Source organism: Triticum aestivum, chromosome 5B (genome assembly GCF_018294505.1).
Source record: "Triticum aestivum cultivar Chinese Spring chromosome 5B, IWGSC CS RefSeq v2.1, whole genome shotgun sequence".
NCBI lineage: Eukaryota > Viridiplantae > Streptophyta > Magnoliopsida > Poales > Poaceae > Triticum > Triticum aestivum.
Window position 1 is genome coordinate 656,288,078 of NC_057807.1, and position 12,654 is coordinate 656,300,731.

At 45.9% G+C, this 12,654-nt stretch overlaps 2 protein-coding genes across 2 annotated transcripts; both read right to left on the reverse strand.

Moving 5' to 3' along the window:
* Positions 1-426: 426 nt before the first annotated feature.
* On the reverse strand, positions 427-1,544 carry LOC123117446 (protein LURP-one-related 15). Its single transcript, XM_044538197.1, has 2 exons — positions 1,170-1,544; positions 427-1,043 (listed from the first exon to the last, which is right to left on the reverse strand). Exons 1-2 carry the CDS (start codon positions 1,395-1,397, stop codon positions 678-680), a joined length of 594 nt encoding a protein of 197 aa, XP_044394132.1. The 5' UTR covers positions 1,398-1,544; the 3' UTR covers positions 427-677.
* A 2,222-nt stretch (positions 1,545-3,766) lies between these two features.
* Positions 3,767-7,747, reverse strand: LOC123115186 (F-box protein SKIP19-like). The gene is made up of 4 exons (XM_044536419.1): positions 7,528-7,747; positions 7,248-7,359; positions 6,851-7,116; positions 3,767-3,885 (listed from the first exon to the last, which is right to left on the reverse strand). Exons 1-4 carry the CDS (start codon positions 7,745-7,747, stop codon positions 3,767-3,769), a joined length of 717 nt encoding a protein of 238 aa, XP_044392354.1.
* Between the last annotated feature and the right edge of the window lie 4,907 nt (positions 7,748-12,654).

Here is a 12,654-nt window from a genome sequence, read left to right on the forward strand (position 1 = left end):
GGCCCGCGTGCACGCGTAGCTTCTCGGAGCTCGCCTACTTCCTCTCCAAGACTTGCCCGAGCTCCTCTCCCTCTGATTTCGCCGACAGCCCTTCTCCGACGGAGCTCAGCGTTCGGCCACCCCTCTCTCTATAAATAGACTCATTCCCGAGCCGTTCGAACGAGCACACTCGATTCCACTGGCCACAAATTGAACCCCCAGCTAGTGCAGCAAGGCCGGGAGGGCCTCCTACCGCCGATCCTCCCCAGAGTTGGCCGCGGATCCCCCACGGCCATCCACTCGCTCCGGTCACCTCCGTCCTTGCTCTTTGCACCCGTCGAGCTCGTGAAACCTGCTTGGATGATAGAACACGTTCGAACCACGTGGTTCGGGCAAATGCGCACGGTTTAAGGGTTTGCGTTGAAGATGCCGTAAAAAAAACCCGAATTGGACCAAGCAAAGGCGGTCAACCGAGTGCCCTCTCAACATTGCTGAAGCGGATCAAAAACTCTGTTTCACAGCGTCAGACCTCAACGTCATATCAGGCTCTCACGGCCGATACATGTATCAACTCAAAAGCAGAGCATTCGTGATTCCCCTACACAAAGCATGGACATACACAGCAGTCCATAGGAGCCTCCTGGAGCTAGCAGGACCGATGAAGACACCAACTTCAAGCATTTGAATTGCAGTCCTGGTCATTGGTAGTGCATCTCGTCGAGGACGACGGCGAGCGCGACGATGAATGCGTAGTCGATGCCGGGGTTGACGGTGACGCTGTAAGCGTTCTTGCCCAGCAGCGCGCTCACCACGGTGGACCGCCGGTCGATCCTGCCGATGACGGTGTCGGATTCCCCGAGGGAGACGGAGCAGGCGCCGTCGTGGTAGCTGCCGGTGATCCGGAAGTCGGGGGACTGCTCGGCGTCGTTGCTGGCGAGGAAGACGCTGACCTTGGTGGACCACCGCAGCTGGATCACCGACGGCTTCACCACCGTGAACAGCAGGTCCCGCCGGCTCGTGCTGTCCCCGCGGTACACCTTCCACCGCGTGTTCATCACCAGCGCCTGGATGGAACGACCGGCCACCAACCGCGGCGCGTCAGGGTCAGACGGTTGGGGAAGAAGAAATCAACGAGCTTGGAGGAAACAGAGGGGGGCGAGGGCGACACGAAAGGGGAGAAGAAGACCCACCGATTCTTGGACGGTGAGCACGGGGCGGCGGTGGGCGTCGGCGAGGAGGCAGCGGCGGCGGAGGCTGAAGAGCACGCCGTCGACGCGCAGCAGCAGGGCGCCCGTGGCGGCGTCCGTGACGGTGAAGTCGTTGCCGGACATGCTGAGCGTCTTGGCCACGGCCAGCGCCGCCTCGTCCCCCGCGCAGAAGCGCGCGTCCACCACCGCCAGCGCGGGCACCGCGTCCATCTACCCCTCCCGGCGCGACACGTCGTCCGCAGAGCAGGTGGCGGCGGCGGATCGGATCGACCGGGCGATGGTGGGGATGATGGGCGCAGGCGTCTTCCCCTGTCCTGGTTTTGGACCGGGATGTTTGACCAGCTTGGCACCACTAGCATTAACAATGGCAGCTCGGCCTCAGCCTTCAGACTATATAGGAATAGTAAATTGGTTGCAACTACAGTAGCATATTGATTCTTCGTCGGGCGGGTCAGGTCTGAACGGGGAGCTCTCCACGGCGACATCGACAGCGATAGAAACATCAACTTTGGCAAAGAAGAATCCATCTTTACTTTACTGGACGCCAGTTCTCATGGCGCGTACGTGGAAGCAGGGGAGTCGTCGAGCCCACTGGCTTTTTGCATCTTAAATCATTTCTCTCGTCCTCGAGTTGCTTAATGAGTAAACAAAGAGAATGGATTCGAACCCAGCGAGCCGTTGGTGGCTTCGGTGATGTTTCTTTGCTTGGCCTGTTGTGTGGTTTGGCGAGAATCCAACAGCGCGCCGACCACGGAAGGAAAGCGTGTGGAGTCTGAGGAAGCTGTAGCCGCTGTCGGCCCGGCCGACCTCCGGTTTATTGTTTGTGTCCTACGGACAGAAATGGGCCCTCTCGGCGAAAATGGAGTCTCTCGTACGGGCCCGCAGTGGGGGCACATCTCACTTCGTTTCCCCCCAGTTTCATCGTAGAAAGAGGAAAGTCTATTTCTGTCCCTCAACTAACCACAAAGTGTGGAATTCATCCCTAAACTCTAAAAATTGAACAACTTGCACCCTTATAACTTCTTAAGCCAGACATGTTTGGTCCTCCCCTGAACTGAAGCGGTTTATTTGATGATGTGGTCCAACATGGCAATAGTTTCTTCAATCTTGCACTGAATTTCCTTTTCTCTCGCTCTTTCTATGTCACCATTGGTCCAAAATAGTTGAGCCTTTCTCTCCCTGACAGCAACAAACTACGTGTCCTTCTCGGTCGAGGAAGCCATGAATGTGTCCTTCGTCATCGCCGTCCCTCCCCGTTTGTGACTTCATGTTTCTGTACTGTGCCTTGCTTCCAGAGGGCAACTCGCGATGGTTGTGAAGCGCCTCTCTGCGGACCATGCCACTGGTGCTAGAAACCGTGGGTCCCGTGCCGAGCTGGTGCTCGTCAGCCTTACCCACCGCAACCTCACAAGTTTGCCTCGCTGTTGCGACGCTTCCTCTTCTACGACCTGCTCAACACGACGACCCCACCACGGCCAGTGACCGTCTTCCGTTGTCCGCGCGCCCGCGGTGTCGCGACCGCTTTCACCTGCTTACACGACGACGCGTGCCGTCATGTGCATGCCCCCGGAAACACTGCCATGAAAGATGGCACATAACGTGTTTGATAAAATGCCTACTAGGGCGACAACTTGGCTAAAAAGATATGAGGATAGACAGAGAGAGGAAAAATGATGAGGTGGCAGTCAACTACTAACGGCAGGGTCAAAAGCACACCATGTCATCAGATAAACCACTTCCGTGCTGGAGAGGGACCAAACTTGTCCAGTTTAGTACTCCCTCTGTTTTTATTTACTCCATGTATTTGTAGCTTGGTCAAAGTCAAACTTTATAACTTCATGTATTAGCTTTGGTCAAAGTTAAACTTTATAAAGTTTGACAAAGTTTAGAGACAAAAATATTAACGTATACAATAACGAATCAAAACTATTAGATCCATTATTGAATATATTTTCACACAATATATATTTCTTATGGTAAGTTTTTATATTATTTTCTCTAAACTTGGTCAAACTTTGCAAAGTTTGACTTCAGTCAAATCTAATATGCAGACTAAATAAAAATGGAGGGAGTAAGTTAAAAGTGCGTTATCCAGTTCTAGAATTGAGGGATGAAACCCACACTTTGTGATCAATTGTGGGATGAAAACTAGACTTTTCTATTAAAGAAATAAGTGTGTCTCAAATAAAATAAAAATACCACACACCCAGAGCTTTAACTCTTTTTGTCGAATAAGTCACTGATGGTATATAAAAAATGTTCCAACAACACAAGACTGTCAATAGAACGAAGTTACAACCACGTTCTCAAGGAACCATACAACTCAATCTCTAGCACGACACAAAGCCGCACCTCCGCTCCATCAATGAAGCCATCCTAGACACTGTATTATGTGGTCAGGAAACATTCATGCTAAGTTTCAGTTGGATCAGAGAAGAAGCCACATCTTAGAAGCCTTTAGTAGATCAGAAATCCCAGAGCCAAGCCATCTCCTGAATAAACTTCCACCATCTTTGCAGTGGCACACTAAGAAAGCGACACCGCAATGGAGAGGGAGCGTGAACAAGTGACATGTCGTATTAGGGAGAGACCATATGGGAGAAAAGGATGTCACAACCTCGCAATCGAGGGAACATCACCCCTATCACCAAGGGTTGTCCTTCCACGTCGAAGTCATTGGCTACCTGCAACACCACCACTGTAAAAGAGCAAAATAAACGAGACCATTACCTCAAAAACGACATGAAGACACACACGAAACGCCAACCCAAATCGGAAGGATTCACCACGACATATATGATGCCTACCACATCCAACACTTTTGCGGGAAACTTATTTCACATCGCCATCGCCACCGCTGGAGCATGAGCCATGGACAACCTAAGACCTAACTAAGGCATTAGACTACTAAACGCATATGGAAACAAAGTCCAGGTAGTTTTCCTCCCTCCCGTCGCCAGTAGAGCAGGTAGTGGAGGTGAGGGAACCTCGGTGATGTGTAGACATTGCATGTGGTGGCTTGGTTACGGTCTGGGATGGGGGGAGGGGGGGTCGTCTCTGGAGGTAGACTTTAACTCACTCCCCCAACCAACAAAACTCAAAAGAATAGCACCACTACACACATTCTTCGACGATAACTCAGAACACTAAAGTAGAAACTGAAATAAGAAACTTAACAAAGACGAAACACATCGAGCATAGAACAGCGAAGTTATCGATGAAGTTCAATATTTCTTCTCTCATAAATCTCATATCAAACAACCCCACGCTTAGATTTTTTTTACTAACAATAACATTCTGAATTAATGCCAGAATGTACAGTTTATAAAATTGCTAACATAGGGGAGAGGACCAATCCAGGCATCCTCTCAAGACCTTGTTTTCTTACCATCCACTCTAGCTCCTTATCAACAAGACCAATTTAAATTAATAACACTAAAAATGCTAGATCTAAATTAAGAATGTGTCAAGATGATTTACATTTATCATAAAGTATCCCTTTTCAAGTATTTAGTTCTAATTATATCTTGTCATAAATCGTAACTATTTTCACATTTCCAAACCCATTTGCAAAGTAATTAATATTTTTTAATGTTCAAATCGGTCTCAAGCAAGCGCCTTTGCTTCCAGATTGGCAAATAATAGGTCAGCCAAACTAGATGGCATTTTTTCATTTTTACCTATCAAATAATTCTACTTCGATAAAAAAGTTTGCTTCATCTTTTTGGCATTCCGGAAAGTTGCAACATATACCTTCCAGTAGAAAAAGCTTCCCTCAATAGACGATGATCACCATATCCATAAAATTCTTCACTTTTGACAAGTTTATAAACATGCATTGGTATACAAAAATACCTAAAAAGGCACATATCCACTTTACAATTAAATATATGGGCATATTCATCCTCCATTTGCATTGTTGCGCCAAAACAGCTAACCCGATTAATGTTGTCATGGGCTTCTTAAAACTCCACTTTATAAGTAATCCTAGCTTTTTTTGTTCAATGTCATCTATAGTTTCATGTAAAAGGACTACACTATCCATAATGACTCTCACGTATTGAAACTAGATTGAATATCAGAAACCGCCATATAGCACAATCTAGAATATTGCAGTCACTTCTACCATAAATATCATGAAAAAGCGTAATTTTTGTATTTCCCAACCAATTGTGTTAGTCATAAAGTACTTAGTACAATTGTCTACCAGAAGATATTTCCATGGATATTTGAATCTACTTAATTTCCTCTCCACTTATAGCTTCATTACACTAATGCTGAAAATTACAACTCATGCTCAGTAGTTTCATCATTTGCATCAAGTTGCATGGATGAGGAAGTCTAGAGCCTTCTATACTTCCTTTCTACATTCTAGTTCCATCCTTCCAAAACTCTACTCAAGTTTTAAATTTTATTATGACCTTGATCTAACATGGTTGCATTGACAATTTGTCTTGTTCCAAACATAATTACAAAACCACACGCTTTGTTCTCTACATGCACCAATATATGTAGAAAAAGGTTCCTGTTACTTTAAAAATTCACTAGGAGATACCTTATTTTTGATGTAGACATGTACAACTATATGCACATGTATACCATCACACTCGCACGTTAATACAATATTTATTGAAGAATGGGGATACAGAGTTCCACTGCATGTCATCTTCTTATCAACAAGAGTGGCGGCTCCCATTGTTTTCATATTAATAACATACAATAAGCTTTCAAAATGTATTTTAACCCCTAGCACAACCAACTTACTAACCCAAAAATGTGTGCAATTGAAAGACTCGACCGAGACAAAATGATGGGATGCAAACTAAGAGAATCAACTTTTCCCCATGTTTTTGCTCCCTCATCTATGAGAGATTAGGGTTTCCAACTCTCTCATCAGGGTCGTCATGGCTCTATGGCCTCTAGAGGTGTGGCGGACCCCAGGTCCTCGCATGTGGGAGGGTTCCCTCCTTTTTTAGGTAGGTTAGTGTTCTGGTCAGGGCGGCGAGGCGGCAATCATGTTACAATTTTGTTTTCATGTGTGCCAGAACCATGAGCTGGTTGAGAGAACTTTTGCGTTTCACCTCTAGCCTTACGCCAACTTGTTTGGGACTAAAGACTTTGTCATTGTTGTTGTCGTCGCTGTTAGGTCGCATTTTTAGTTGTGAGGGGATGACGGTTTATTCAGAGCGACATGACAGTTTCTTCTCATTTTAAAACTGCAGTCGTTTGATATTTCCTCACAACTAAGACTGCCATCAAACGGCGTTAGCTTTTCACCCCTCTCCTAGCTGTCGTTCGGTGAGTAACCGTTGATAAATTAGGTTGTCCACACGGCTGGAATGTACCTGGTACGTCCAAAATAGATTCTCATCACCTTAGTCAAGCCAAGCTATTTGTTTTCAACAAAAATATCAAAAGGCAACACCTTCGGATACAACGCTAGAGACAAAGATTAACGGAGAAAAAGCATCGGAAAGGGGAAAAGAATACAAACTAGAATTCACAGACAATTTGAAGCGCCAGTTACATTTTTAAAGATTCGTCACAAACACAAGGAAGCAATCTGGATCGTAAGGAACAATCTGTCCTCTTACCATCATCAAAAAAACTGGAACGTGGTCGCAGTCGTAGCTTTTGACATAAAAAATTGTAGCGGAACACACCATCACACTCAAGCGTCAGGGTCTTGATCCTGGAGAATTTCGCTCGAAGGGCATGCTCGTCTTCCTCGTAGATCGGGAAGCAGTTGCGCACCCAAAGAACCTCTAGGAGAGGGCAGCACTCGAGGACGGCGGTCAGGTCTCCGACGGTGAGGTAAGTGTCGTAGAGCTCGAGGGAACGCAGCTCCAGCAGAGGTGAGTCATGCATAACGCGGCCGAGGAAGAGGTCATGGCAGGAAACAAGCCGAAGGCTAGTCAGCGAGGGTGATCTGCAAACAATGTGCAATGTTTTTAACTTTTTATAGGAGCACAGTGGACGGAGTAGTTAGGTAGTATGGGAATTTTTATGAATTAGTAATAAAAATCCGAGCAGAAAGCTAAGTAACGGATGAAAAAACACCTCTCCATTATATAATTCATGAGTTCATCGGTGACAAATAGCTTGCCGGCGAACGACCGAAGCTGTCCCTCCGAACGGTCGACGGCCGCCTTTGCCATTGCGCACAGTAGGGATGTAAGTGGCAAATAAATGGCGTCCGCAATCCCGTTTAGTTAGTTTTTGCTAGCTTGATAGTTCATTTTTCTCAAACAAACAAAAAACCTTTTTGAACTATCATATCATAAGTGGACTTTAAACGGGATTAAACAGGACCCGGTTGACATTCCTACGCACAGTACATCATCGTCCTTCCAGAACACGACCTGGTGTTTGTCCATGTCCACGGCTCGCCACAATTCTGGCAACTTGGCCGCCTCGATCCACGAGCGGCACGCGAGGCCGGCGCCCATGAGGACGTCGACGGCGCCGACCCGGGGGAAGATCAATGAGAGAACGTCGAGGGGCAGCAGCGACCAGTCCTTGGCCGGCGGCTCAGACACGGACGGCGCCGCAGCGTCCATCGATGATCAATGAGAGTACTGTAGATCGGTTTCCCTTTTTGTTTTGAGGCAATATAGATCGATCGGTGAAGGCAGGGACGCGAGCAGTCGGCCTTTTGACTATGGGCCGGCTGAGATGGGGCGCGTGTGCCGCGTTCTGGGCTGAATGGACTGCCAACCTCGGAAATTATGATTGTTGCTCGAAATGAAAAAGAAAAACTACGGAGGGAGTTAATACTCGAGAGTATAAACAGCGGCTAGTTCGTATAAGGCGAGTGATACGCGCCGGTGCACCGGCCGAAATTTGGGCCGGTCACACCAACAGCATCCGATTAAACACCGGGTAGCCACACGATTATCTCTCCTTCCTCTGTCAGATGTCCTTTTCTTTCAGAAAAAAAAACTTCCATCATGCTGCCATGGACTAGCGACACGTTTGGCCTTGAAGCACCGCCTGGCCGTCTCGCTTGTTGCTGCCCTCACCGCCGGTCGCTGCCCTCACCACCGGTCATCCTCGTCCCTGCAGGTCGCCGTCGGCGCCGCAGCCTCTTGCGTTTCTCACTGCGTGCATGAAGCAGCGTGCGCCCGCGGTTGCAGCTCCCCGTGACGCCGGCCGTAGCTCCGGTGCGACGGCCGCAGTTCCGGTGACGCTGGTCGCCGATCGCAGCACACTAACAACGAGCTCGCAAAAAAGTACTCACCCTCGGTGGTAGCAAAAACGCTCGCCGGATGTAACTTTTGTAGTCGCCGGTTGTAGCAAAAACACCACCAATCACCACCAAATGAAAAAGTTGATGTAGCAAAAAATGTAGCAAGTTCCAGCAAAAAATAAATCTGGTTCCAGCAAAAAAAATCACATCGGCGGCGCGAGGCGCGTCCGATTTCAGCATAAATCACATGAACAAAATCAAAAGGATGTAGATGTAGCAAAAAAGTAGCAAGTTACAGCAAAACATGAAGCTGGTTCCAGCAAAAAACCGTCCGCGCTGAGAAGGCGCATCTGGTTCTAGCATCGATGGACACCAGTTGCAGGAATTTTTGTGGCTGGTTGTAGCACCCGTCGGCGTGGTCGCCGCCGGAAGTTGCATCTTCCAGCATCTCTCGCCGATGCTTCCATCATCTGAGCACCGTGGATCCAGCATCTGCAGTCCATGGTTGCAACACCCCCTTGTCCCGCGTGATCACAGTGCCCATGGTGGGCAGCGCCATGCTCGGCCGGTTGCGGCATCGTTGGACGCCATCTCCAGCACCACCAGTGGACACCGTCTCCAGCGCCAGTGGACGCCTCCGTCTCCAGCACCCGCTCCGCCACGCCGCCCCAAGGCCAGCGCCGCCCCCGTTGAAGCCATGAGCATGGAGAAGATGGAGGCCATGCCCCCCCTGCTGCCCTTGCACATTGACGGGTGAGAACTGATTTGAGATCCATGGGGAAAAGGAGAGGAGGTGGGAAATGAATGGACAGGAAGGCTTGCGAGGGGATAAGGAAAGGAGAAACAGCGGTGCGTGGGCCTGTTATGACACGTGGGAGGACGTACGTGACGTGGAGATGGAGACCGGCCGAGCGTTTGCGCCGGCACGCCCATTACAAACATTTCCTTTCGTACAAACGATGTAACTATTGCTAAGAATGAATATATTGTGCCAGATGACTTTTTGTCCAAAACTAGTAACCGGGTAATAAAAATAATGAGTTTGATCTTACGGAAGCGCTAAAACTCAGTCGACTGAGTTTTAGTAAAGTCTCAGTCGACCGGCCTGGCGTTAGATTTGTTTTGCTTCTTTTTTTGGTGATTTGTAAACAGCCCACGTATGACGTTTTGGGTTGGCTTGCTCCATTTTGTCATTTGTTTTTTCTGTCGGGGTTTGCTTGCGTGGTGGGCTGCCCAGGGCTTGGAGCCTTTTTCATTGTCAGTTGTCTTTTTTCTCATTTGTTTGTTGGGCTGCCATTTTTATTTCTATCTATTTTTCATTTTTCATTTACTCCTTTGCATATGTATGGTTTTTTCCTTCTTATTTTTCTCTTCTTAATTTTTTGTGTTCTTTTTTCTAATTTGTTTATTTAATTATATGTTGTTTCCCTTTTATTTTTTATTTTATCCTTCTTGATAATTTATTCTTGTTTTTCTTTTTTATGATTTATGATTTATTGTTATTCTTTATATTATTTATTTATTTATTTTTCTATTGCACTAACTTTCATTCTATGTTTTTTCATGATCATTTTCGTTGTATGTAACGTGAGTTGTGCGAGTGTCTATAATGCAACCTGCAATTACATGTGTCACAACCCGTCTGCAACTACTAGGAGTACAATTAGACTGTAACTTGAGGGGAGATAAATTTGTCTAGTTGCATGTCCATCACTAGAGTTGCAATTGCACTTGCCGCAACACGCCTGCAACTGCAAGGGGTACAACGTGACTGCAACTGGAGGGAATGGATGATGGCTAGTTGCATGTCCAGCACTAGAGTTGCAACTGCATGTGTTAGAACCCGCCTGCAACCGCAAGGCATGCGATATGATTTAGCTTACAAGCCTTGTAAATTATTATTATTATTATTACCTTTTTATTTTATATTTTATTTTCCATTTTTGGGTTTATACCGGATTGTTAAACTAAGTTTTAGCCAAGTCCCAATCAACTCTTTGGCCATTAGATTTTCCTATGCTTGTCTTTGTATTAAATTGAAATGTTTTAGGTGCGCGACCGACCTGTTTCATTTTCTTCTTTGTTTTCTATTTCTCTAGTGTCGGCCGAGTATGCGGTATGGGCTGACCTTTAGTGGTTATTTTTTCTTGTCTAGTTTTGGGATTTCCCTTTTTGTTTTTTAGGCTGCAATTTTTCAGCGGGAAAAACATACCGTCAGAAGAGGAAGGGGAATCGGTTGAGAACTATCGGGCGAAACCATTTTGTATCATCATTATATTTTGTGTTTGTTTTGTAAGTGTGTAAAGCTTTTTGTCTATGTTTCTTGTGACGATGATTTTTATTTTTGCATTTTGTATTTTCAACCTTCTCTTGCTTTTCTATTGTTCTTAAAACTTTTTTGTACCATTTTTTTATTAAAAAACTTGGGGGGGGGAGGGTTGCATGTCCGCTATTAGGCACACAATTGCAAGTGTCGGGCCTGACTGTAACTCCGTGCTATTTTGCAGGAGGGTCAACTGCATGTCTGCCACCCGGCATGCAACTACAAGTGTCACCCTCGATTGCAACTCTATTTTTCTACGTGGGAGCGGCAGTTGCATGTTTGTCACAAGGTATGCAACTGCAAGTGTCGCCCTTGACTGCAACTATGTGGTGTTTGTCGGTCGGGGAAGGGAGGCAGTTGCATTACTACCACTAGGCACACAACTACAAGTGTCGCCCCATCTGGAACCTCATGTCATCAACGTGACTGCATCTCTATGGTGTTTTTGTCCGGGGAGGGAGCACTTTCATGTCTGCCACTAGGCACGCAATTGCAAGTGTCTCCATGAATGCAACTGCATGTCTTCAATGCGACTGCAACTTACCGATGTTTTGTCGAGGGTAAGAAAGTTGCACGTCAGGCACTAGGCACGCAACTGCAAGTGTTGCACACGAATGCAACTGCATGTCTTGAACGCGGTTGTAACTTAGTGTGTTTTATCGGAGGAGGGGCCAGTTGCATGTTTTCCACTAAGCATGTAACTGCAGGTGTCGCCACCGTATGCAATTGCATGTCTTCAACGCGATTGCAAGTGTCGCCCTGACTACAATTGCATGTCTTCAACACGACTACAACTTACCAGTGTTTTGTCGAGGGGAAGGAAGTTGCATGTCAGGCACTAGGCACACAACTGCAAGTGTCGCCCTCCGACTGCAAACTGCATGTCTTCAATACGATTGCAACTTAGTTGTGTTTTGTCAGGTGAGGGGGCAGTTGCATGTCTTGTACTAAGCATGTAACTGCAAGTGTCGCCCTTGACTGCAATTGTATGTCTTCAACTCAACTGCAACTCCGTTGTGTTTTATCAGGGAGGGGCAGTGGAAGTTGCATGTCTGCCACTAGACATGCAACTGCAAGTGTCGCCTCCGGTTGCAATTTTATGGTGTTTTGTGGCGAGGGGATAGTTGCATGTCTGCCACTAGGCACAACTACAGATGTCACATTTCAATTGTATGTCGTCCATCCTATTACAATTGTATGTCTTCTATGCGACTGCAACTTAATGGCGTTTTGTTGAGGTGAGGGGGGTAGTTGCATGTCTAATTATTGATTGAATTTATTTACAAATAACAATGTATAATGAATATATTTTCTTAAAATACGAATTTCTTTTAAAATTGGGTTAACACTTTGCATTTATTTTTTCAGGAACAAGAAAAGAAAAATGAAATAATACTTAAAACAACCATGAGATTTGACAGGTGTTCATGAAATACACCTTTTAAAAACTGCTAGCCCATTTAAAAAATCATGTATTATTCAATAAATATAGATATTTCTTGAAATAAAGACAGTAGAAACAAGAAAGAAGAAAATAAAAGTAAAGGCAGACGAAAAAAGAAATAGGAGGCAACTACCCCTAGGAGTAGATAAAATAAAAAAAATGAAGTAAGAAAATAGAGAAACAAAAGAAAGGAAAGGGAAAAAACTCAAAAATATTCATGTTCCAACTTTTTTAGTCTAATTCATTTTTCCAACTAAACTAGAAAATATTTAAACCCGTCGCTAGGGTGTGCGCTGGGCTAGTTACCACACGTAATTATTATCTTTTCATTTATGCTTTTTTGTTTTAAATTATTTCTATAGTGTTTTCTTCATTGTTTCTCATCTCTCCATTTTCCACTTGTTGAATAGGCCGAAGTATCTCTCCCAGGAGCCAGCAAGTTTGCTAGCCGTGTATTTGTACCTGTAGCAGAATAGAGAAGGAAATTAAATCGGTAAAAAAAAAACAAGTC

Bases quoted from the DNA above. Each gene is read 5' to 3' on its own strand.
- LOC123117446 (XM_044538197.1), bottom strand. From the start codon at position 1,397: ATGGACGCGGTGCCCGCGCTGGCGGTGGTGGACGCGCGCTTCTGCGCG. The intron at 1,044-1,169 runs GTGGGTCTTCTT...CGTTCCATCCAG, and splicing joins TGCTCACCGTCCAAGAATCG to GCGCTGGTGATGAACACGCG.
- LOC123115186 (XM_044536419.1), bottom strand. From the start codon at position 7,747: ATGGACGCTGCGGCGCCGTCCGTGTCTGAGCCGCCGGCCAAGGACTGG. The intron at 7,117-7,247 runs GTGTTTTTTCAT...CATTGTTTGCAG, and splicing joins ATGAATTATATAATGGAGAG to ATCACCCTCGCTGACTAGCC. The intron at 3,886-6,850 runs GTGTGTTCCGCT...GCTCTTTTACAG, and splicing joins CCTGACGCTTGAGTGTGATG to TGGTGGTGTTGCAGGTAGCC.